At 45.0% G+C, this 26,552-nt stretch overlaps 1 protein-coding gene across 1 annotated transcript; it reads right to left on the bottom strand.

Annotated features, from left to right (window-relative positions):
- Positions 1-200: 200 nt before the first annotated feature.
- Positions 201-17,242, bottom strand: LOC132224784 (melanoma-associated antigen 4-like). The gene is given in 3 exon segments (XM_059679885.1): positions 201-946; positions 949-1,096; positions 17,126-17,242. Coding segments are annotated over 3 exon segments (1,011 nt in total).
- Between the last annotated feature and the right edge of the window lie 9,310 nt (positions 17,243-26,552).

The raw sequence follows: 26,552 nt of genomic DNA, 5'->3' as shown, positions 1-26,552 counted from the left end.
AAAACAAGGATACATTTTTAAATCATCACAGGAACCCAAAGATGCTACAGCCCTTATTCCCCGCAAATAGCCCTGGGCCTTACTACCTAGACTGTGGACTACCCTCTCTTCAAACACAGAGTAAAGAATTGGCCTCACATCATGTCTAGCAGGAGAAGCTGCCAGACATGGACCTGAAAGGTTCCTGAGTGAAACTTGGTTCAGGCCCCCTCTTCCTCATCACTTATAGCTTCTTCAGACAGGTATGGGACATAACTGGGATCCTTTCTATAATCCCTGAGAAAAGCCTCACGGACTTTCAACTCGGTGGTCTCAGCGTGGGCCCTGGGGCCCCACAGAAACTGGTAGCGAGCAGGATCGCTGTTGGGCACCTGCTGGTATTCCAGGTACCCTTCCTGCACCCAAACTTTGGTGAGGAGCTCCCTGGGCTCCCCATAGATCCAATGCTCCTTCCCATCATGCACACCCATGACATTCAGGGCTTCCCAGACTTCCTCCTCAGAGGCACAGTCGCCCTCTGCAAGGATGAATCTCAGGACAATGACCAGGAGGCCAGTGTTGGGCATGGATTGTCCACTGGACACCATCCCATCATATGTGAGCCCCAAAGTGGTGACCAGGACATAGGTGTGGGTACTGGGGTCCACTTCCTCCACATCAATGCCAAAGAGGAGCTGCATGAAGTCAGAGGCTAGGCTTAAGATCTCAGGGAACTGATCTTCGTACTCTTTGATGACCTTACTCAGCATTTCTGCTTTAGTAGTTGGCTGCTTTGCACAATACTTCGGGAGTAGAAAAAACACCAGTTCAGTCATTTTCAAATACAGGGCATCGTGGAGTGATGACTCAGAATCTTCAGAGTCCTCTGTGCTGTTTGTCTCCTGTTCATCTTGGCTGCTGATGCCCTCATCTTCAGATTGGCTCCATGTAGCGGCCGCCATAGCAGGGGCACGGCGTCAGGAACCGGAGGGCTCTGGGGAGGACTTGGTGTCTCAGCAGCAGACACCTGCTCTAGGCTGTGTGGGAACAAGGCAGAGAGGGACAAAGATAAGGAGGCAGACATAACCAATCCCTCCTCATCCCTGAATAGCTGCACCTGCAACAGGTTTTGGATACTTGAGTATCCTCAGCTGAGGAACACACCCTTGGCAGCTCTGTGAATGAAGAATTTTAGGGCTACTCTACAGGGATGCCCTTAGGTCTCACAGGGGTCTCTCCTGCTGGGAAACCTGTCCCCTAATATCCTGAAGGTGGAAACAAAAAACTGGCACAGCCAGAGATTCTGGGTCTGATAGTGGGATCGTGTGCTGTGAAATGTCTTCCTTTCTGGGGGCAAGGATCCTTCTGTGCCCACTCAGGGCCTGCTTCCCCCACCCCCATGCCCCACTGGCCTGAGAGCACCCTTACAACAAGAACACGCATGCTTAAAACTTAACAGAAGTAAGTGAGTGGTTCCCACATTTTGTAGTACCTGTCCAGGCTTACAGTACTCATCAAAGGACAACACTGTGTGACCATAATCTATGGGTTCCACATGTCCTAGTGTGAAGGGTCCCCTCATTCCTCACCATGACCCATGCCAAGGCCTGGGTTCCTGCCTCAGCTAGCCTGAGTCCAGACCATCAGACCAAGGATGTGCCCTCCCTGGGTCCTTGGATCTGAAAATGGGGAGGGGCTCAACCTGACAGCCCTGCGCAGGGTTTTCAGAGCTGACAATAGGGACAGGCCAGATTTCTTTGGGGGCCCCCACTTTGTTCTGGGGATTGGGCTACACTCACTCCTTCTTTAGGATTCTCACCTTGACTCTTGGCAGGACGTAGGACTCTTCTCTCAGTTGAACAGGTGTACTTCCTCAAATGACCTGATGTACTCTCAGATCAAGGTCATCACCTCCCTAAGAGACTATAGAGCAAAGTGAGGCAGCTTCATATCCATGCCCCAAATCACCCCTACCCCTGCCAACATCACAAAAGGCTGGCAGCAGAGACAGGGATCTCTGTCCTGGTAGGGTTCCCCAGTGCCTCTGAAGGCGAGTCACTTTTACTCCTGCCAGGACCTGCCCTTCTTCCAGGCCTCCCACCTGGAACACTTGGTCTCTCCCATCAAGTCCTCACCTCCTTGATGACTCCCCACTTTTCTGCCCATGATAGAAAGAAGCATATCACTTAGGGCCAATATGCTTCTTTCAGGTCTGAGAACAGGGGCCACCTGGACTTTGTGTCATCCTTCCCTTTCTGAGAAGACGGTGCACATTTAGGCTTCACAAAGGGTAAGCACATTGTCACCTGAGAGATCATGAACACTTCCCTCCACTGACCTCACATTTCTCTCAGACTTAGGTCCTCACATCCCCAAGATCCCCCATCCCAAACACTGTGGCAGCAGTGGGAGGTTGCCACACTCAGGCATCCCTGACAGGGTCCTCCTGGATCTGAGAACATAGCAAGCTGGACACTTTGTGGTACCTTCTCTTTTAAGGTCAGTGACCTTCATGCCTTCCACCTTCCCAGGTGGTCCTTTCCTAGAGATATGGCAGATCCTGGGACTCCTTTCTCTGCTGACCAGATGTGGCTACCTCTACTGACCTGATATTGATGCTCACAAAAAGGACTCATCTCCCTCAGTACTGAAAGTGCATCACCTGTGGCATTTCAGGGATGAAAAGAATGACAGGGGCAGACTTTATTGAGCCCCCTCTGTCTGTGGTGGAAACTTCCTCAATGAATTTAAGGTACACAAAATTACTCCTGGCAGGGCCTAGATCTATCCCTTTTCCTAACCAGAGAATGCATCCTGAAGGCCAAGGCCACCATCTGCTCACCTGAAACCACACTCCTTAGTCCAAGGCCTATGCCTCCAGAGGACACCCACACTGCCCAGGCAGAGGACAGGAAATATCCAAGTTCGGGCACTGGATCCATCTCTGCTTTGGGGTCCTGGGTTCTCAGTCCTTGGGGTAGGGGTCCTCAAACTTTTTAAAGAGGGGGCCAGTTCACTGTCCCTCAGACCGTGGAGGGCCGGACTATAGTTTTAAAAAAAAAACTATGAACAAATTCCTATGCACACAGAGGCGGCAAAAACACCCGGCGGGCCGGATAAATGTTTTCGGCAGGCCGCAAGTGGCCCGTGGACCGTAGTTTGAGGACCCCTGCCTTAGGGTCTTCACCTTGACACCCTGTAGAACCTGGCACCTCCACTCTAGCCGACTGAACAGCTGCTCCTATATACATTTCTCAGTCTCTCCAAGATCAGAATGTGGAAGTCGGCAGATTCCCCTTGTGATTAATACCTCCAAAGTTTGTACAAGGGATCAAAGAAGGGGCAGTTTACATCAGGCCACCAAACCATGGGATTCCCAGGGCACCCAGCAGGGGGCTGAAACGATTCAATAAGGTATTTAGCCCTCCCTCCCTCCTCATCTTGTTTCCAGGCAAAGTTTGGGCCCTGCCCCCTGAAAACCTCCAGTTGCTCCTTTCTGACCATGTCCTTGACTCCCAAGTTATATAAGGAGGTGGGAGCTGGTGGTGTCCAGGAAATACTAGTAGCATTCAGCCAGTCAGCTCAGTCCCTGGGACTCAGGGTGCTGACAGAAAGGGCAAAGCTGGATTCTGTGGTGGTGGTGGGGGTGGGCAATCCTCCCTCAGGGTCATACCGGGACTCTCTGCAGGACTAGGCTCCTTCCCTCTGTGGACGTGTAGCAATCCTCCAGACTTGGTCCTCGCTGCTCTCAGACCTCCGGGCAGAAGTCACTGAACATTATACCTGGAAAGCATTCGCGGCACCTACCATGGCAAAGAGAGAGAGTGAGCTATTGTGGAGCTCTACCTTGGGGGTTCCTGGGTCCCCTCAATTCCCTCCTGGTCCTCACCTTGACTCTGAAAGGCCCTGGGCCCTCCCTCTGCCTCCCTGAGGCCCTGTTCCGTTCACTGAAGCCCACAGGCTCACTGACCCGGATGTAAAGCCATGGATGCCACTTGGCTCTGGGCAGCAACTCTGCCCTCCCCTCTGTGGACCTGACGCCCTGCACGTTTTGTCAAGTTCCAAGCCTGGTTCAGACCTGCTGCTGAAGTCAGGGGACACCGCACATGCTCATTCCCCCTGGAGCACCCCATGGCTTGTAGCAGGGGAGGACTTTTGTGGGGTCCCCTACATTGTGGGGTCCAGGGTCAACTCCGTGCCCCTCGCAGCTGACCTGTGGCGCTGCTCCTTACACCAGACCTGGGTGGGGAAGTCAGGAAACTATGCCTGTGGTTAGCCTGCCCACTGGGCCTCCTGGACTGAGGATTCTGGGGTCCAGGGCCCCCAATCTCCCTCAGGGTCCTCAACTTGACAGCAGCAGGAACTGGGGTCCCCCCTGTGCTGCCTGAAGCCCTGCTCCTCCTACCAAAACCCCGTGTCTCTCAGACCCAATGCAGAAATCACAAAGCACAATGCGTGAGCTCACCCCTCCCCCACCCCAAGGAAGCATGCCCGATGGACACAGTTCTGGGGTCCAGGCCCCCAGTCTCCCTCAGGGCCCTCAACGTGACAGCAGGAGGACCTGGGGGCCCCCCTGTGCTGCCTGAAGCCCTGCTCCTCCTACCAAACCCCCGTGTCTCTCAGACCCAATGCAGAAATCACAAAGCACAATGCATGAGCTCACCCCTCCCCCACCCCCAGGAGGCCTGCCCGATGGACACTCTTCTGGGGTCCAGTCGCCCTCAGTGTCCCTCAGGGTCCCCACACTGACTCCGGGCAGGTCCCGGACCCCCTCTGCCGACCTGAGATGCCGCGGTGACACGGAGCCGCCCGAGGGTCTCAGACCCGGAGGACCCGGAAGTCAGGCCTCGCCGCTCGTGGTCTCCCCGCGCCTTGGGTCCCCCGGGACTGACTGCTCTGGGCCCAGAGTCACCTTGTCCGCCCCCCCCCCCCCCCACGGCCTCACCGTGAGGCCTGCAGGTCCTGGGACCCTCCCTCTGTGAACCGGGAGGCCGGATCCCCGCACGGAGGCCCTCACCCCCGAGACCCCAGGGAGGCCTGTGGGCCTCACTCCCCAGGGCCCCCGGCAGGGGCTGAACTAGCTCCCGGCTACCTCCGTCTGGTCCTCACCCTGATTCCAGGCAGAGCCTGGGCCCGCCGGTGCCGACCTGAGATTGCACCCCCTCAGCGCCTGTCCTGCCGCCCCTCCCCCCGTTCTCTGAGGAGGTGGGCGAGGGGGGGCAGGAAGTAGTTCCCCGTAAGACGCCCCACCGAGGACTCTCAGTGCTGACAGGAGGGCCTCCCTGGTCCTGGGGCCTCCGTGGTCCGTCAGGGTCATACCTGGACTCTGCAGCACTGGGCTCCGGCCCTCTACGGACCCGAAGCCGGCCTCTCAAAGATGGCGGTCTCCTCTCTCAGAATTGCCGGGCGGAAGTCAGTGGGCGGAACTTCCGGACTGGCTCTCTGGGTCCTCGGGGCTGAGAGTAGGGGCAGAGAGCGGATCTAGGGGCCTGGAAGTCCTGTCTCTGTTCCCTCCTCCATCTGACCACACCAGGGCCCCCGCCCTCTGTGGACTTCAGTCTGTGTCCCTCAGACCTAGGCTCTAACTCCCCGGATTGCCCAGGCAGGTGGAGGCATTTGCTCAGCCCAGAGCCCCACCCAGGGTCCCTAGAGCTGACAGGAGCACCTGGAGATGGATGCTGTCGTGCCCTCTGTTCTGAAGCCAGTGGACACCAAAGCCCTCACCCAGGAGGGCCTCACACCCCTTGCAGAGATGCTGCAGTACCAGGACCGATGCAGGAGGGAGCGCTGTTGTGCCCAGGCCGTGGGGGAGGGGTAGAGAAGCCCCCCCTTACTACGGGGTTTCTTCACCAACTCAGATGATCCTGTGGGAACTGTGGGTTCTAAAAGTTAGCTACTACTAGAGATGCTGAGCAGCAGCAGGGATTTGGGGAGGTGTGGAATTGTGGTTGTCTGTCTACAGTTCCCTTGTCCACTGCAGGTGTTTTCACTTTCATTCTTCATTCTCAGTAATACACTCTACATCGCTATCTAGCTTGTGTGCATTACTTCAATACATGTAACATAAATATAGGTTACATGTGCTTATATACCCACAGATGTATGTGTCCTGTACCTAAATATGTGTGTATATGCATATATATATGCTTAGAACATATGCATTTATATGTATATTTCTATATGATATACTATCCAATGTATTTTATGAGAGAATATCTACTCTTAACATACATGACTTATTCTGCTTCTCGCTATTCTAATTAGTCCGTTCTTTATATACTATTAAGATAATAATTTTTGAAAAGCCAGCATCAGCTCACCAAGATGGTTGTCAGGTGGTTATTAGCATAGACTCTGAATAACATACCTCAACTGTCCCAGCTTTCCCAAGGCAGTGGTATTCCCCCAAGCTTTCTGGCATTTGTGGTCTGAATGCCCCACATTTGTGCCAAGATATAGGGCATACGTTTAAAATCCTTCTTCATACCTTCCCTGTCATCCGTGTCATACAGCCTACAGCCCCTCCCAGCTTCCCTACTCTCCCTACTCCCACCCCAAACACAAGTGCCAGCTCATCACAAATTGCAGTCTCCCTTAGGGCCTGTTCAGATTTGTTGTTCAGATACTGTGGTTCATATTGTGTTTGTTTTAAATCTCAATTTTTTACAAAGCTTTTAGATGGCAGAGAAAAATAAATATAATGGTATACAGATGTCCTAGTAAGTCCTTACTCCCTCACATGTATAATGCCCCAATTATCAATGTCCCAAACCAGAGTGGTACGTTTTTAACAACAGATGAGTCTACACAGATACAGCATCATCAACTAGCGTAAATACTTATGGAGTTGCTGAATCTTATGTTAAAATTATGCTTACTATCATAAGAAACTGCCCAAACAGCTTCCAATGTGGCTGTACTCTTTCACTTTCACACAGGTAATGAATGCAAGTTCCTGCTATTCCACATCCTTGACAGAATTTGGTGTTGTCACTGTACCAGATATTGGCCATTGTCATAAGCGTTTATTTATTGGGTGTGTCTGACATTATTAAGAGACAGCTCAAACCTTCAGATGGCTGTTGTCAACTGCGGAAAGGGCACAAGTAAGCCTTTTGAGAGTTTTACCCAAGGCATCTTGAGCCTCCATAACCACGTGAGACAATTCCTTATTAGAACTTTATGTTGACATGGTTGGGTTCAGTTTCTCAAAGAAGTGAGACTCATCCACCCTCCCTGACACTCTTGTCCTTCTGATCAGGATTTGCCTTTTGTGTAAGGGAAGGGGAAGGCTTTACTGGATTCCGGGAGGCCCAGGCAGGTGGAGAAAAGGGGAGAAGCCTGTCCCTCTCAGGGGGGTCTTTCAAGCAAACTCGGGCACTCCTGTCTTCACTCTATTACACTTCTCCACTTCTCTCAGGGGCCTTAATCATTTGACTTTTCCACATGAATGGCTTTCAAGTCCTAGCTGCTCTCCCTCCCCCCACTCCAAGACAGTATAGAGGTGCCGGGATCCAAACAAGCTCCCCACTTCCCCTTTCTGCATCAAAAATATGCCCTAGGGGTAAGGGGGTAAGGGGGAGAGATCAACTAAAGGACGTATATGCTAGCATATAGGCCTAACCAATGGACACAGACAACAGGGGGTGGTGGCATGAATGGGGGGAAGGGGGGTAATGTGGGGATAAGGACACAAATGTAATAAATTAATCAATCAATAAATTAAAAAAATATGCCCTGGAAGAGTCTAGGAGAAAAGCAGTCAAGGCAGCACATTCATCTTGCACGTTTAAAAAAATAATCTGAGGGCGGAGAAAAAGGCAGAGGTTTAGAAGGACGTGTAGGTGCCTTGTCCCAGAGCAGATAAGGGCGAGCAGCTGAAATGGGTAGCATACAGCCCGAATAAGCAGAGGAGATTCAGCTGAGAGACAGTCTTCAGCCAGGAAAGACAGAGAACTCCTAGAAAAAGAGAACGGTTAGAGGCTGAGGCTGAAACCTCTCCAGGTGGCCTGGCTCAGCCGCGGAGACCATGCCATCTTGAGTGGCTGTCACCGGCATCCAGAGACCAGCTACTAACCCAACAACAGCGGCTCTCAAGCAGCGCGACTATGTGAACTCAGAGGAGCCCTGCTTCTCCCCACAGAAAGATTAGACTTCCCGCAAAGGTGCGGTTTGCAATTTAGGTTGGAGAGTGGAATGTGCGCGGGGCGGGGGGGGGGGGACTCTGCACCCCACAAAGACTGTGGCCTTTGGAGCCAGCGTGACCCACGAATGTGGAAGGGCTCCCCCAGGGCTGCTGGCAGTAGGGAATGCTATAAGTAAGCCCACAGTTGGACTGGACACAAACGGGCAGCCTCAGAGTACGCCAGTTTGCTGGCTACTCGGTTCCATGAGCCAGAGCGTGCTCAGAGACTTTGCGCAGATCTGGAAGGTGGAGCCTTGCGAGTTCGCACAACTTCCCAGGCTCTTAAATCTGTGCGTTTGATTGTTGAACCCAGTGCATGGGATTACCCATTTGGGGTCAGTCGCAGAGCTTGTAAGGGAAGGCTGTTTTTGTGGAGCCTGGGAAACAGAGCTGGGAGTGACTACTGGGGAACCAGCTCTGGGCGGATGACATTCCCAAACCAGCTTCCGGTACAATAGAGAACACCTGGTCAGAGAGGTCTTATACCCTCAGAGGTCAATCCTGAGGCACTGCCACCCAGAGGCAGAGCCACAAACTGACTCTTCTGTAAATACAGATAAGGGCTGTCTGGGAAACCAATACAGCCTGCCTTAAAATCAGGACTGTGGCTTACAACATGGAGGAACAGTGTATCAGAGGCAAATTCAACATTCTCCTGAATACCTGGTATGCCAAAAAGAGGAGCAGAAGATCTGGAGCACCTTCATTACAGCCCGTTTTTAATTATTATTTTTTTAATTATTGTTTCACCTTTTAACTATGAAACCATTTTTTTTCTTTTTTCATCACCTGATTTTACCCTTTTAATTACTACATTTTTATTTTTAACCAGTATTATTACTGCTACCATTTTACCATTTTTTAAAGTATCTTTTTATTTTCTCTTTATTTTATTTTGGGACTAGGGTTCTCCATTCTATTTTCATCGTTCCTTTAGCATCATTTTCCTCTACCTCAATTGTGCCGCTGTGCTAAAACCCTCTTCCCCATTTTTCCCCTTTTGCTGTCCTGTTTCTCTTACCCTATTCCTGCTTTAGATTTTCCCTATTCTTCTTACCCCCTGTCTAAATTTCACCCCACTTATATATCCCTTTTCCAATCACCTGCTCGAAATCCTTATACACCTCTCCGTTATCTTTCTTCACTATCCAAAATTTTTTTTCTCTTTTTTCTCTATTGTTTTGTTGTTGTTTGTTCGATTGTTGAGTATATTGGTTTGTTTTTTTTTTCCCTTTAAGGATTGTTTGTGAGGTTGTTCTGCTTTTGCTTTTTCTTTTTCTGTTTCCCATCTCCCCCCTGCCCCCCCGGCCCGGTTATTTTTGTACTTCTGTTTTCCCTTGCCTCGCTTGATATTATTGGTTGTTTGTAGTTTGTATTCACTCCAGGGATCCGTTGCTGGAATTTGTTGGGATTAGTGGCAGTTCTATTGGAGTTTTCTCCTCATATGAATAGTCTCCTCCCCTCTTCTACTTCATTCCCTTCTCTCTCTCTCTCTCTCTCTCTCTCTGTCTCTTCTGTTTTCCTCTCTATCTTTTTCTCTTCTTTCTTCCTTATCCCCCAACTCTCTTAGCTCGGGTGACAACCTTTATTTGGGGTTATTAATACCGTAATTCATTTGTGGTCAGTGCCTAGTACATTGTGCCTTGTTGTGTTGTATTTTGTGCCTATAAATCAACGGAGCATATCCAAGCAACAGTGGCCTCCTGATCACCACATGCTCTGTCTGCGGAACAGCTGCTGTGTGTGAAGCCTCCGTTCACCAGCCAGAAGAGCCACAACAGCTGTGAATAGCACCCATTAGAGGACCTACTACCAACAGAGGAGCAGCTGCTACCACAACCGCCCAAGGAGCAACCACAGCCTGAGGAGCCACTGCCACCTAGGGAGCAACCACTGAACGACTCAATATCTATATATGTCAGTGAGATCAAACATGGGTAGACAAAGAAATCCCCAAAGGGAAGAAAAGGAGGACTCGCCAGAAAAGCAGCTAAGTGATACAGAGGCATGCAACATGACCGAAAAAGAATTCAGAATAAGGGTCCTAGAGTGCATACACCAGATGGAGGAAAAAATCGACAACTTATGCAAGAAGCAAGAAGAAACAGATGAAAAAATCAACAACTTAAGTAAGACCCAAGAAGAAATGAAGAGCGATATAGCTGCAATAAAAAACACCATTGAAAGTATCAACAGTAGACTAGGAGAAGTGGAAGACCAAATTAGTGAATTAGAAGACAGGGAAGCAAAACACACCCAAACTGTACTTCAATTGGAGAAAAAAATTAAAAGAGAGGAGGAGAGTCTAAGGGAGCTTTGGGACAACATGAAACGAAACAACATACGAATAATAGGGGTGCCAGAACAACAGAAAGAGGAACAAGGATTAGAAAACCTATTGGAAGAAAGAATATCAGAAAACTTCCCTGAGGTGGGGAAGAAAAAAGTCACACAAGCCCAGAGAATCCCAAGCAAGGTGAACCCAAAAAGACCCACACCAAGACACATCATAATTACCATGGCAAATGTTCAGGACAAAGAGAGAATCTTACAGGCTGCAAGAGAGAGACGGAAAGTTACATACAAGGGATCTCCCATTAGATTATCAAATGATTTCTCAACAGAAACACATCAGGCCAGAAAAGAATGGACGGATATTTACAAAGTGATGCAAAACAACGGACTGAGTCCCAGAATATTCTATCCAGTGAGGCTATCATTCAAAATTGAAGGGGAAATAAGAAGCTTCACAGACAAAAAAAGGCTAAGGGAGTTTATCACCACCAAGCCAGCAATGCAAGAAATGCTAAAGGGACTGGTGTAAAAAGAAGAAATAAAAAGCTCAGAAAGAAAACAGCCACACAAAAAAAGAAATGGCTACAAACAAGTACCTTTCAATAATAACTTTAAATGTAAACGGGCTAAATGCTCCAACCAAAAGACATCGAGTGGCTGAATGGATAAAAAATCATGACCCATACATTTGCTGTGTATAGAGACCCACCTCATTAGAAAGGACTCACACAGACTGAAAGTCAAGGGATGGAAAAATATCTTTCAGACAAATGGAAAGGAAAAGAAAGCTGGAGTAGCAATACTTATATCGGACAAAATAGACCTCAAAGTGAAGGCCATAACAAGAAATATGGGAGGCCACTCCATAATACTAAAGGGATCAATACAACAAGAAGATATAACCCTGATAAATATATATGCACCCAATGCAGGAGCACCCAAATACATAAAAAAAAACTCCTGGAAGATATCAAAAGAGAGATCGACAATAATACAATCATAGTAGGGGACTTTAATACACCACTGACAGCACTGGATAAATCCTCTAGACAAACAATCAGCAAAGAAACAGCAATCCTAAATGACTCACTAGATCAGATGGACTTAAATGACATCTTCAGAACACTTCACCCCACAGCCACGGAATATACATTCTACTCAAGTGCTCATAGGACAGATTCAAACATAGACCACATATTGGGTCACAAACAAAGTCTCCCCAAATTCAAGAAGATTGAAATCATACCAAGCATCTTTTCAGACCACGATGGCATAATATTAGAAATAAACTACAATAAAAACAAGGCAAAATACTCAAACACTTGGAAGCTGAAAAGCATGTTATTAAATATTGATTGGGTTACCAATGAGATCCAAGAAGAAATTAAAAACATCCTGGAAACTAATGACAATGAAAACACAACAATCCAAAACCTATGGGACGCAATGAAAGCAGTCTTGAGAGGGAAGTTTATAGCTCTACAGGCCTATCTCAAAAAAACAAGAAAAAATGGTAGTAAATCATCTAACTGTACAACTCAAAGAATTAGAAAGAGAGCAAAAAAAAAAAACACAAAAAACCCAGAGTGAGCAGAAGGAAGGAGATAATAAAGATTAGAGCAGAAATAAATGACATAGAGACCAAAAAAATAATACGGAAAATCAATGAAACCAAGAGCTGGTTCTTCAAAAGGATAAACAAGACTGACAAACCTCTAGCCATGCTCACCAAGAAGCAAAGAGAGAGGACCCAAATAAACAAAATCAGAAACGATAGGGACGAAATAACAACAGACCCCACAGAAATACAAATGATTGTTAAAAAATACTATGGACAGCTCTACTCCAACAAACTAGACAACCTGGAAGAAATGGACAAATTCCTAGAAAAATACAACATTCCAAAACTCAATCAGGAAGAATCTAAAAATCTTGATAGGCCAATAACTATGGAAGAAATTGAAGCAGTCATCAAAAAGCTTCCAGCAAACAAAAGCCCAGGACCAGACGGATTCACAGGGGAATTTTACCAAACATTCAAGGAAGAACTAAAACCTATCCTCCTCAAACTACTACAAAAAATTCAGGAGGAAGGATCACTTCCAAGCTCATTCTATGAAGCCAGCATCACCCTAATACCAAAACCCGGTAAAGACAACACAATGAAAGAGAATTACAGGCCAATATCCCTCATGAACATAGATGCCAAAATCCTCAACAAAATCTTAGCAAATCAGAACCAGCAGTACATCAGAAAGATCATACACCATGACCAAGCAGGATTCATCCCAGGGATGCAAGGATGGTACAATATCCGAAACTCATTAAACGTGATACATCACATAAACAAATTGAAAGAAAAAAAAAAAAAACCACACCGTCATATCAATTGATGCAGAAAAAGCATTTGACAAAATCCAGCACCCATTTTTGATAAAAACTCCCAGCAAGGTGGGAGGAGAAGGATCATACCTCAACATAATAAAAGCCATATATGACAGGCCCACAGCCAACATCATACTCAATGGACAAAAACTAACACCATTTCCCCTAAGAACAGGAACAAGACAGGGATGCCCGCTCTCACCACTCCTGTTCAACATAGTACTGGAAATATTAGCCATTGCAATTAGACAAGAAGAAGAAATAAAGGGCATTCAAATAGGAAAAGAGGAAGTAAAACTGTCCTTATTTGCAGACGACATGATATTATACATACAAAACCCTAGAGACTCCATCAAAAAACTACTAGACTTAATACATGAATTTGGCAATGTAGCAGGATACAAAATTAACCCCAAGAAATCTGAGGCATTTCTATACACCAATAGGGAACTTTCAGAAAGAGAGATTACAAAAACAATCCCATTTGCCATCGCACCAAAAAAATTAAGCTACCTAGGAATAAACTGAACTAAAGAGGTAAAAGAACTCTACTCAGAAAACTACAGGACGTTGATAAAAGAGATAGAGGAAGACATAAACAGATGGAAGAACATACTGTGTTCATGGATTGGTAGGATCAACATCATTAAAATGTCCACACTACCCAAAGCAATCTATAAATTCAACGCACTTCCCATCAAAACACCAACGGCATACTTCACAGATCTAGAGCGAACTCTCCAAAAATTCATCTGGAATAAAAAAAGACCCCGAATAGCTGCAGCAGTCCTGAGAAAGAACAAAGTAGGTGGGATCTCAATACCAGATATCAAGCTGTATTACAAAGCCACTGTTCTCAAAACTGCCTGGTACTGGCACAAGAACAGACATATAGATCAATGGAATAGAATAGAGAGCCCAGAAATTGGCCCGAACCAATATGCTCAATTAATATTTGACAAAGGAGGCAAGAACATACAATGGAGCCAGGATAGTCTCTTCAATAAATGGTGTTGGGAAAATTGGACGGACACATGCAAGAAAATGAAACTAGACCACCAACTTACACCACACACAAAAATAAACTCAAAATGGATAAAGGACTTAAATGTACGACAGGAAACCATAAAAATTCTAAGAGAAAATGAACAAATGGGACTACTTCAAAATAAAAAGCTTCTACACAGCAAAAGAAACCATCAACAAAACAATGAGAAAACCCACTGTGTGGGAAAACATATTTGCCAATGTCATATCTGATAAAGGCCTAATCTCCAAAATTTATAGGGAACTCATACAACTTAACAAAAGGAAGATAAACAATCCAATCAAAAACTGGGCAAAGGACCTAAATAGACACCTTTCAAAAGAGGACATTCAGAAAGCCAAGAGACATATGAAAACATGCTCAAAGTCGCTAATCATCCGAGAGATGCAAATCAAAACAACAATGAGGTACCATCTCACACCTCTCAGACTGGCTATCATCAACAAATCCACAAACGACAAGTGCTGGAGAGGATGTGGAGAAAAAGGAACACTTGTGCACTGCTGGTGGGAATGCAGACTGGTGCAGCCACTATGGAAGACAGTATGGAGTTTCCTCAAAAACCTACAAATGGAACTCCCATTTGACCCTGTGATCCCACTTCTAGGAATATATCCCAGGAAACCAGAAACACCAATCAGAAAGGATATGTGCACCCCTATGTTCATAGCAGCACAATTCACCATAGCTAAGATTTGGAAACAGCCTAAGTGCCCATCAGCAGATGAGTGGATTAGAAAACTGTGGTACATATACACAATGGAATACTATGCTGCGGTAAAAAAAAAGGAACTCTTGCCTTTTGCAACAGCATGGATGGAACTGGAGAGCATTATGCTAAGTGAAATAAGCCAGTCAGAGAAAGATAAATACCACATGATCTCACTCATCTGTGGATTATAGAGAACAACATAGACTGATGAAAAGGGACAGACCCAAAGACTGAGAAACAGCAATCAGGCTCTCAATCCCCTGAAGGAAAGTAGGGGAGGGCGGGGGTAAGGGGAAGAGATCAACAGAAGGACTTGTATACATGTATATAAGCCAAACCAATGGACATGGACAACGGGGGGATGGGAGCATGAGTTTGTGTGTGGGGGGGTGGGGAGGTTGGGGGTTAATGGGGGGGATGAGGACACATTTGTAATACCTTAACTAAAAAAAAAAAAATTTATAGGGAACTCATACAACTTAACAAAAGGAAGATAAACAATCCAATCAAAAACTGGGCAAAGGACCTAAATAGACACCTTTCAAAAGAGGACATTCAGAAAGCCAAGAGACATATTAAAACATGCTCAAAGTCGCTAATCATCCGAGAGATGCAAATCAAAACAACAATGAGGTACCATCTCACACCTGTCAGACTGGCTATCATCAACAAATCCACAAACGACAAGTGCTGGAGAGGATGTGGAGAAAAAGGAACACTTGTGCACTGCTGGTGGGAATGCAGACTGGTGCAGCCACTATGGAAGACAGTATGGAGTTTCCTCAAAAACCTACAAATGGAACTCCCATTTGACCCTGTGATCCCACTTCTAGGAATATATCCCAGGAAACCAGAAACACCAATCAGAAAGGATATGTGCACCCCTATGTTCATAGCAGCACAATCCACCATAGCTAAGATCTGGAAACAGCCTAAGTGCCCATCAGTAGATGAATGGATGAGAAAACTGTGGTACATCTACACGATGGAATACTATGCTGCTGTACAAAAGAAGGAACTCCTACCATTTGCAACGGCATGGATGGAACTGGAGAGCATTATGCTAAGTGAAATAAGCCAGTCAATGAAGGAAAAATACCACATGATCTCACTCATTCATGGATATTAGAGACCATTATAAACTTTTGAACAGTAATAGATACAGAGGCAGAGCTGCCTGGAACAGATTGTCAAAATGCAGCGGGAAGGCCGGGGAAAGTTGGGTGGCAGGAGGGAGGGGTATAAGAGATCAACCGAAGGACTTGTATGCATGCATATATGCATCACCAATGGACATGGGACGCTGGGGGGGTGGGGGAGGCCAGGGGATAGCCAAAGGCAGGGAAAAACAAAAAAACAAAAAAAGACACATATGTAATACCCTTTGTAATACTTTAAGCAATAAAAAAAGAAAACAGCAAAATAGTAGAAATAAGAATAAATAAGAGCAATGAATAAATTAAAGAAAAATAAATAAAAAATTTATCTGACTAGTGGGTGCAGAAGAGAGTGGGAAACCCCTAGGAGGGACCAAGAGAACCACAGGGAATCTGCTGTCATCATCCAGAGGGAAGGTAGTTTTATAGGGTCTATTGGGACACTCTGGACTTGGACTGGAAATGGAGGTAGACTGGAAGAACTGGAACCTGTGGAGGGAAAGACAACAGGAAGAGAGGCCCCACCACCAGGTTTCTGACTTGACTTGGCAGGGTTGGGCCGGAGTGCAGGTGCAGAAGTCCAGTGACCCTTTTCTGAGATAAAGGGAAGGTAGTGCAAGGTTGTCCTGGAATGGGCAAGGCTCTTGGTATACAGTCTAGCAACACTGCAGAGGGCAGGAGGAAGGTTCCTGCCTCACTGAATGGATCCAGAACACAACAGAGGCCTGTCTGATGACATCTGGTGGTTCTAGGACAGGGCTGATCACAAGTCTTTGCTGAGCAGCAAGGTCATTTCAAACAAGTGCTCCCACATGTATTATAGGCTGTGTATGCAGGATGCCAAAGTCTCACACTGGGCGCAAGAGAGGGATTGCAGGGCGTGGACAAGGCAGTGTCTACTCCAAAGGGGTTTGTGTCCTGGATGTCAATGGGAGAACATTCCAGAAATCTGGTATCTAGCTGTGATGATACTGATGATACTGTGGTTGCTGAATCTGTGGCCTGGGACTCCAAACACCTGCAGATCCTGACTCTGGAGCTAGAAATTGATGGTTTATGGAAGGAGGTAAGGACATTCCCCTAAGGGGGCCAAGATGCTTTTTGTTGCAATATTCCCTGGAGCAAACAATCGCAACACAGAGTCTTCAAATCCAAATTAATGTCAGTTGCCAGCTCACCAAAGACCACGTCCTATGCCCAGCAGGACACAGGAATCATCTCCTCAAAGACTCCCTGTGCCCTCTTGAGCTGCCATGTGTCCCTACCCCTTAATCAAAGCTAGTGTGTTCATTGGGTGGTGCAGATGTTAGAGTCAGCATATGAAAGATGTGAGTTATTCATGGCAGCTCAGAGTGCATCCTCACCTGCTTTGCATCTTTGCTGTGGCCCACACTGTGTTCCTGTCCAAGGCTTTCTCTTTCAATATTGACACGATTTTCTGGCCAGCTTTTCAACCTGTGCCTCTGAACAGAACTGTCCATGTCGTGGAGGCAGAGCCTTTCTGTGTCCATCAATGGCTCAAGGCCATTGTGAGGTCCCTGGAGGCCTTGCTCACGACCACACCCTCAACTCCTACAGGCTTGTTTCCACTTCCCCCTCAGGTAGTCTGCACATCACATATACTTGTCTACAAGACTCCTTCTGACTTGGCCCCTTGTGCTCTCACCATGAAAGCCGGTTCTTTTTCAGTGCAAATACAATTCAGCCTGCATGCATTTAATGCCTTCTATATGAAAAGCATTCCCCTGTGTTTCTCTGATAAGGTTTTAAAAGGGTTTTCCTTATTAAAAAGAAGCCAGGCCACAGGGACAAACCATATTGGAACGAACAGAAGAAGCCCTCAGAATGTCCCTAAACTCTGATGATTGGCTCCATCTTAGGACCTAAATACCCTCCTTATCATTGCCCATTTATATGTGTAATTAACTACTCTATTTCATGATATGGTGCTAAATATCCACATTTAACTGTTACCATAAACTGTCAAACATACTCAACACTAAAGAAAACAATAAAAACTCCAGTTTTCCTATCACCCAGGAGCATTGATGTGGTGCTTTATGTGCTCCATTCATTCTTTTCTTGTTTCGCTTCCTCCTTTTCTTTTTCCTCTTCCTTGCTGACCCACTCCATTCCTTCCTTTCTCCCTTTGTTCCTTCCTCCTTTACTTCCTTCCCTCCTTCATTTTTAATTTTCTTGCTGTAGCTCTTTGAACCAAATCTCAGATACCAAGTCAGCGCACTCCTGCATACCTGAGGGTGAAAACTCTGAAAACATAGGGCAATCCTGGGGTTTGGCCCATGGAGCCTCTCTCAGCCCCAGCCAGAGAGTGCTTGTGGTGATAGATAATTTTGATCTTTGGCAGAGGAAAAGGTCTTGCTAAGTCTGGGATGGAGCAACCCCCACTTAATCCTCTACCATTTCCTTTTCTTTTCCTCACATGGGCTATCATATTAACTGTCCCCCTCAAATACCCTCTCCATCACTACCGTGGGAAAGACACCCTCTGTCTCTGCAAAGTGTCATTTTATTGTATCTATGTGGGACATGTTTCCTACCAAATTCTCTCCGGTTCCATCTGACACTGTGGGTCACTTTTGCAGAACTAACAGAAGAGCTGTTGAGTCTCACTAGAGCTTGTCAAATGTATTCTTACAATCCATGTCATCTAGTTAATAGCAATGCTGCAAAGTCTTTGTATATTTAGAGCTGTGTTTTGCTGAGGCTGTGGCCATTCCTTATTCTGTACATAAAAGAGCTAACTAACCTTCTGAGCTATTAACTAATGAATGCATTTGCTAAGTTGTCCACCAATATGGTACCCCATTGTGGTGCTGAGCATCAAAGGAAATTGTGACTTGTCCTACAAAATGCATTGTGTTCATGTTTGTTGTATAATGTCCTGTGATCAATATGAAATCTTTATTATCAGTGTTGTGTTTTCAGGGTAGGGAGGGGTGTGTTACAGTGTCATCCTCAAATACTTCAATTATGAAAAAGCCCCAGTTGGTCAGGGTCACCTTTGCTGACTCAACATGTGTGAGACTTTGCACCCACCATCTTGTTAGATTGCGTCCCTGGGGTCAGTAGTCATCAGCAGAACTGAAGGTACCCAGGTGTAGTGCAACTGACCACAGTGCCAAGGAATTATTCAGAAGCTAGTCAAGCCAGTGTCATTCTGGAGGCAGATGAAATAAAGTAAAACTACACATATACGCATGTACTTCTTCAAGAGAGGTGCTGGGTCCAGGAGATGAAAACCAAGAAAGGAAGAGGACTAGGATCCACGTGCCCTGGATGGCCTGACCCAGAAAAGGACACAGAGCAGCAGAGACCCCACAAGGTGACCTGGTGCCCGTTGTTCTTATTAAATGTAAATTCTTGCATGAAAAAGACATGACCAATTCTGAATTAAAAAAAAATGAAACCATAAAATTATGCTTCTGAAAATTATGATTAAATGAAGGTTTGTAAATAGCCAAAAGAAGAAAATAAATATATATATATAATGGCAAATATGTTTATGGGTCATTGTGTTTCCTCTCTGTTGTGTTGGGAGGGAGCTTTACTTGATCCCTGGAAACCTCTCATTTCCATTGCCCATCTTCACCTTCCCCTAGCTTTGCACATTGCCCTCCCCATACCCTGGGGCATTTGAATCCAGGGTTTCTGAGTGGGAGGGAAATGGTAATGTCACAGTTACTAGTAAAATTAGTTTACACTTTTGCACAAGGTATTCTAATCATTTTAAACAAAAGTGTTTTAAAACATAGCAAGTCCTTGTGGTGCCAAAATACAATATGGAGATTTATTTCCATTGAAGGGGGGGGGGTCTTTAAAAAAAATTAAATGTCCTTTGCTGATGTAGATGTGAAGAATAGAGAACAATACCTTAACCAGTAAAGAAATTAAAGATAAAAAAAAGAGAAAGCCCTGTGAAGGTGAAAAGAGAACATCATATTCAGGTTTTGAAAGTTTGCAGGGTCTCATTAAAATGCCACACTGTCCTGGCCAATGTGGCTCAGCAGTTGAGTGTCATGGAAGTGTCTTAATGAAGTCCCTGGACCATCAAAATGGGATTTGAACCTCCTGATTAGAAAGGCATCAGGCTGGCAGTCTCATTCTCTAAATGCGAATTGGGTCAACCATAAATAGGGCCACAAGTCAGTTGGCTGAGGGGGCCGTACAAGAGGAAAGAGTCCATGTTGGTCATCTCATCTACCTATTGGGAATTGCTGTCTTAATACTGGGCTCATCCATATATCTCTTCCACACACTTCCTTTCATCTGTACCCACTATTGACAGAACTCTCAGAAGAATTTTGAAACTGAGATGCCAAAATAAGGTTACTTGTAGTTTTGTCAGAGATTTCACTGAAGGCTTGAGCATCTCCAGGTCCACTTTGTTCAGGACCAACACAGCTGTGGCAGGATTTGCATTCTTCCTGATGAGACTGGTGGTAGTTCATGTGCTAGAGGAAGAGGCTTTCCCATTGCCATCTTTGGAAGCTGCCTGACCACTGTTGAATCATTCTGTGATTCCTATCCTCTCATTTAAAGTACCCCTGACCTCAATAAGTAAAGAGACCCCTCTTTTGCTTCATTAAGTAATCCAAGCCCCAGTAGTGAGGGTATACATAAAGGATTTTCTGCAAGACAGCAGGATCTACAGGACATCTTCATCGGAGCCAAACATCCCTTTGTCATGAGTCTCTGGAATCATGCTGTCAAGTCATATATCTGTGGGTATGTCAAGGCATACTCTCCAGAGTCTCAGAGGTCAGCAGAAAGATGGGTGCAGTGGGAGACAAAATGAACAGATCCCTAGCCCAGGTAGCTTTCTCACAAGCCATGGCTAAGTACAATGTCCTGCTCTTTGAAAACAAAGGCCCATGAGGTAATAAGGACATCAATGGTGGAGATAAGGGGGCAGAAGGAGCTACCATTTCCTATGTTTCTCAATTCATATAATCTTCACCCTTTTCGTTACTAATCTGACCAGTGTCCCAAGCCTCCTTTCCAGCATTATCCATGCTCTATTTGACCCAGACTGCTAGCTCTCTAAATCAGTGATTTTCAACCGCAGAATTTTAGTAGTTACTTTAGGTGTGCCATGAGATGAAAATTGCTGCTCTAGATGATAGAATATATGAAGGTTCATTTTACTATTCTGTATACTTATTATATGTATGGCTGAACATTTTTATAACAATTTAAAAAGTATTTAATCCCTCTGCAGTTGATATTTGTATAATAACAGGAGGGTTCTAGTAGCATTTTTTTTTCTATATAGACACCAGTTTTTCACTGTCATTCATAAAATACTGTTCTTTCCCCACTGCTCTGAAATTGCACCTTTTTCATAAATCAAGGGTCCATATATAAGCATGTCTATTTCAGGGCTCTATGCAGTTTCATTGGTCTATTTGTTAACCCCTGCATCCAAACCACAAATTTAATTACTATAGTTTTTAAACAGTTCTTATCTAGTAGCACAACTTGTCTTATTTTCTAATATCTCAAGAGAGCCTTAGCCCAATTTATGTCAATTTAAATTTTAGAATCATTGTGTCATGTTTCATATACAAATGTACATAAATACACATATTCACCCGCAAAGCCTTTTGAGCTTTTTATTGCTATTGTGGTCAGTCTATAGATTAATTTTAGAAAGATCTAACGTGTTTACAATATCGAATCTTCACATCCATGATCGTATTATATTTTATATTTATGTCAAACATTATTAATTTATCTAAGTAGCATTTATCCATTTTTCCATGAAGTTATTAAATGTTATTTGGCCAGCATTAGTCTTACTTGATATTTTGGTATGATAAGTTACAGATTACATTTTTTTTTACTTTTATTGACATACTATTTTTTTTAAAACATATTTCATTGATTTTTTACAGAGAGGAAGGGAGAGAGAAAGAGAGTTAGAAACATCGATGAGAGAGAAACATCGATCAGTTGCCTCCTGAACATCCCCTGCTGGGGATGTGCCCGCAACCCAGGTACATGCCCTTGACTGGAATCGAACCCGGGACCCTTCAGTCCGCAGGCCGACGCTCTATCCACTGAGCCAAACCGGTTTCGGCTGACATACTATTTATTGCTATTGAAACAAAGTTGTATATCAGTGTTAAAGTCAGCAATCTTTATATACACTTTCACTGATTCAATAGTTTAACTTGATTTCTTTTGAATTTTCTTCATAACAATCTAACCTGCTATTGTGGCATCTTTGTTTCTTGTTTTCTGATCTCTATATATTTTATTTTTCTGTTTCCATTACTGCACTGACTAGTATTTCTATAAAAATATTGACTAGAATTGGTGGTGGCAGTTATACTTTTCTAGTTCCCAATTTAAACTTAAAAGCCTTCAACTTTTCTTCATATAAGTTTAATGTTTTGCTATAGGTTTTTCATACTTATCCTTTATCTAGTTGGCTAAATTTTCTCTTTTTAATTTTTCAAATAAACTTTTTATTTTAGAATAGTTTTTGATTTACACAAATGTTTGCAAAGATTGTACAAAGAGTTCCCATATGCTCCACAGTCAGCTTCCTCTATTATTAACATGCTATATTGTGGTACATTTGTCACAACTAATGAACTAATATTGTTACAGTGTTATTAACAAAAATCCACACCTGATTCAGATTTCTTTAGTTTTTATCTCACGTCCTTTTCTGTTTCAGGATCCCATGTAGGATGCCATATTACATTTAGTCATCATGCCTCTTTAGGATACTATTGGCTGTGACAATTTCACAGACATTCCTTTTTTATGACTTTGACAGTTTTGAAGAGTACTGGTCAGCTATATTGTAGGATGCCACTTGGAATTTTTCTGATGACTATTAGTATATTCAGTGGAGCAGAGAATTAAATGAACAGTCTGTGTCTGAGAAATAAAAATATGATTTAGCATTAGAAACTACTTTCAATTGTAATTCCCTACATTAACAACTTAGAGGAAATAAAAATCATTTGATACAGTCAATGAATAAAGAAAAAGTCTTTTAAAGAAACCGAAGATGAACTCATAATGCAAAGTTTTAGCAAGCTAAGATTAGAGGAACTTTCATTTCCTAAAATAGACAGTAAATATACTCAAATGTAAAATGTTAGCAGCAACCCTATTAAAATCAGGAACTACACATAAATGTTTATTCTCACCTCTGTAATTTATAACTGTACTGGAAGACAAAGCCAGAGCCGTCACATTAATAACATGTATGAATATTTTAAATAAAGAGATAGTGTTTGATCACAATCCGATCATCTATTTTGAAAATTCAAAGACAGAGTAGGCACGTGGGATAGTCAAGTGAATGAGACTTCAGATAGTATATGAAAGATTACTATAGTAAAATAAAAAGTTCTGCGACTAATTCAGTAACTAATGAGAACATGTAATATAAAATACCTCATTCACAACAACAATATATGAAAATTACTGATGAGGAAGTCTATCAAAAATGTATAAGATCTATGTAACTATGTAAAACTATATAAATACTTTATAGATAATAATGTATATTATACATATATGACACACATAAGATATATTATATTGGATATATCTTTAATATTGTATATATGTATACCATACCATATGTATGGTTATATACCTTTACGTTTCTGTATGAATATATATAAATATGCAAGTTTACTGATAGATTTAGGTAACAGAAGACCTAAATAAATGGAACAGTATATCATATTCATTGATGGGGACCAGAGTATTTTAAACATGTGAATTCTGCTTAAATGATTTACAGATTTAGTGCCTTACCTGTAACTGTCAGGATCACAACCATGCTCAGACTGATGGCTTCTGCTCCCCAAATCAAACCTGGAAAACTATAGAAGGAAGCAGGTGGGGAAGTCAACAACAAAATCTAAACAATGAATCATGAGAAAGCCCTGGGAGAGACTGAAGACTGGTGAGCTGTCTTGTGGAGACTGAAGACTTGTGTTTGGGATAGAGACATGGGGAGTAACGCATAGGGAGGGGGTGTAGTTTGCATAGATGCAGACAACAAGGTGGGTAGGGGAAAATGTTTAAACTTTTTTCTTGCTCATTTCACAAGTCTGAGGCCCTCAGACTACATTGGTGGGATACTGCCATGCTAGTATCCCTGGAATAATACCAGATTAGCAGAAAAGTGCCATTGATTGAGATACCCTGCAGTCAGTATATAGCCATCTGAAACCGCCTCAGTGGGTAAGGATGGGTCTGTCAAAAAATTATGATTTTAATCTAATGTAAAGAATGGAATAGAAATAGAATAACCAGTGAACCACAGATAGTAAGGGTAAGTAGTCTTTCATGAAGTTATATATTCACAAACATATTCTAAAAATACACTAGGTAGAGATGTAAAATGTATTACTATGAATAAAGATCCAAAAGTGATCAAAAACTCCTACAATGACAAGCAGCGGTAGACAGACAACCGCAAACCTGCAGGACCTCCTCAAATTCCTTCTGTTGCTCAGTGTCTTCAGTACAAAAATGAAACCTTTAGCCCTAAACAGTTTGACTTAGTGAATAAAGCGTCAGCCTGCAGACTGAAGGGTCCCAGGTTCTATTCTGGTCAAGGGTACATGCCTGGGTTGTGGGCTTGGTCCCCAGTTTGAGGCATGCAGGAGGCAGCCGATCGGTGATTCTCTCTCATCATTGATGTTTCTAACTCTCTTTTCCTCTCTGAAATCAATAAACACAAATGAACAAAAAATGAAACCTTAAGAACACATGTTTTCCAAAGTCTCAGCCAGGCTGGTGAAGAGATGCTATGGAAAGTGGGGGAGGGCTTCTGTGACCCTCCCCCACACCCTAGGCACATCAGTGCCCCCTGCAGCATCTTTCCTGGTACTGCAGCAATCTCTGCAAGGGTTGTGAGGCCCTCTCCTGAGTGAGGACTGAAGGATCTATTCACACCAGAACAGAAGGCACTACAGAATCCAACTCTGGGTACTACTGTTACTTCTGGGGAATCCCAGGAGGACTGTCAGACTGAGCACCCATGTCCCCTCCACTTTCTCAGGGAAATGGTGGAGCCACAGCCTTGGTCACAGACTCAGGTTAGCAGAAGGCAGGGGCTCAGGTCCTACAAGATAAAGGTGAGGACCAGAGTGGGGAGTACTTCAGCACCCACAGAACCTATTTTCATCCTTACTGTCAGCCCTGGGGTGGGGGCAGAAATGCTGTCCAGATATGACCTTCACTGACTTCCACCTCAGAAGTCTGAGAGAGTTGAGCCTGCGTCTAGGAGGCCAGCTTCATGTCAGTAGAGGGAAGGAGCCCAGTGCTGCAGAGGGGGCAGGTATGACCCTGAGGGAGGACTGAGGCCCCAGGACCCAGGGTGGCCCTGCTGTCAGCACTGAGGGCCCAGGGTAGGGTGTCTTACTGAGAATTATTTCCTGGACACCCCTCGCCCACCTCCTCAAAGAACAGGGAGTCAAGGACAAGTTCTGAGGGAAGCAATCTCAGGTCGGCACAGGTGGGACCCAGACTCTGCCTGGAATCAGGGTGAGGAACAGAGGGAGGACCCCATGGAATCTATTTCAGGCCCTGCTGGGAGCCCTGGGAATCCCCAGGCTTAGTGGACTGATGTGATGTTCTCAGACTTAACAGTGAGGGCCTTGGATCAACAGAAAGAGATTCCAAAACCTACGAGGGTTCAATGTAAAGGCCATGGGGGACGACAAAGGGACAGTTATTTCTAGGAGGCCAAGAAGGTGGGATGGCCATACATGGTGTTTCCTGACTTCTGCACCTGGGTCTGTGAGACTCTGGTGATTTGGAATAAGGAACAGGGCTTCAGGCACCAGAGGGAAGGCCCAGGAACTGCCAGAGTTAATGTGAGGATCCTACAGAAAGGTAAGGGAACCCAGGGCTTACAACAAAAGGGACCCCACCAAAGTGCGCCCCTGCCAGCAGCCACGGGAGGCCCCACGACTGATGACCAGGTGCAGCGTGTCCTGGCTTCCGCATCCAGGTCTGAGAGAGACTGGGGACTTGGTGAAAAGAATAATCTCAAGTAAGGGTAGAAGCACGGTGTGGAATCAAGGTTAGGGTCTTGAGGGAGAATGAGGACCTCGCACTCCAGAACAGAGCCAATTCTGGCAGGCCTCATGGGAGGATGAACAAATATGACATTTTCTGACTTCTGCATTCAGGTCTGGGAGACTCTAGGGGTTTGGTATAAGGAGTAAGACCTCAGGCAGCAGATGAGAATCTCAGGTCATGCTAGCATCAAGGATAGGACCCCGAGGAAGGCCAAAAGGACCCTGGACCCCAGAACAGTCAGTTTTGAGAGGTTCCAAGGGCAGGATAACCACAGGCAGTGTGTCCTGACTTTCACATCTGGGTCTGAAAGACTCTGGGAGTTTGGGATAAGGACCAGGACCTCAGGCAACAGAGGGGAGGATCCCAACTCCTATCTGAGTCAAGAGGAGGACCCTGAGGCAAGACTAAGTGTGCCCTGAACCCCAGAACAGAAGTGACCCAACAGAAGCCCACCCCTACTGCCAGCCCTGAGACACCCCTTGGAGCTATGAATCACATGTGGTCTTTCCTGACTTTTGCATCCAGGTCTATGAGAGACTGGGAACTTCATGTAAGGATCAGGGCCTCAAATCACCACATGGGTGGGGGCAGACCCAGGTCCTGCGGGGAGTCTAGGTGAGGACCCTGAAGGTGGACTGAGGACCTAAGATACCAAATCAGACATGGATTCCATGCCCCTGCTTTCAGTCTCTGAAGGCCCAAGAA

The sequence above is a fragment of the Myotis daubentonii genome, chromosome X (genome assembly GCF_963259705.1).
Source record: "Myotis daubentonii chromosome X, mMyoDau2.1, whole genome shotgun sequence".
Classification (NCBI taxonomy): domain Eukaryota; kingdom Metazoa; phylum Chordata; class Mammalia; order Chiroptera; family Vespertilionidae; genus Myotis; species Myotis daubentonii.
Note: the sequence above shows the minus strand (reverse complement) of the source record. Positions and strands in the feature narration are given on the sequence as shown.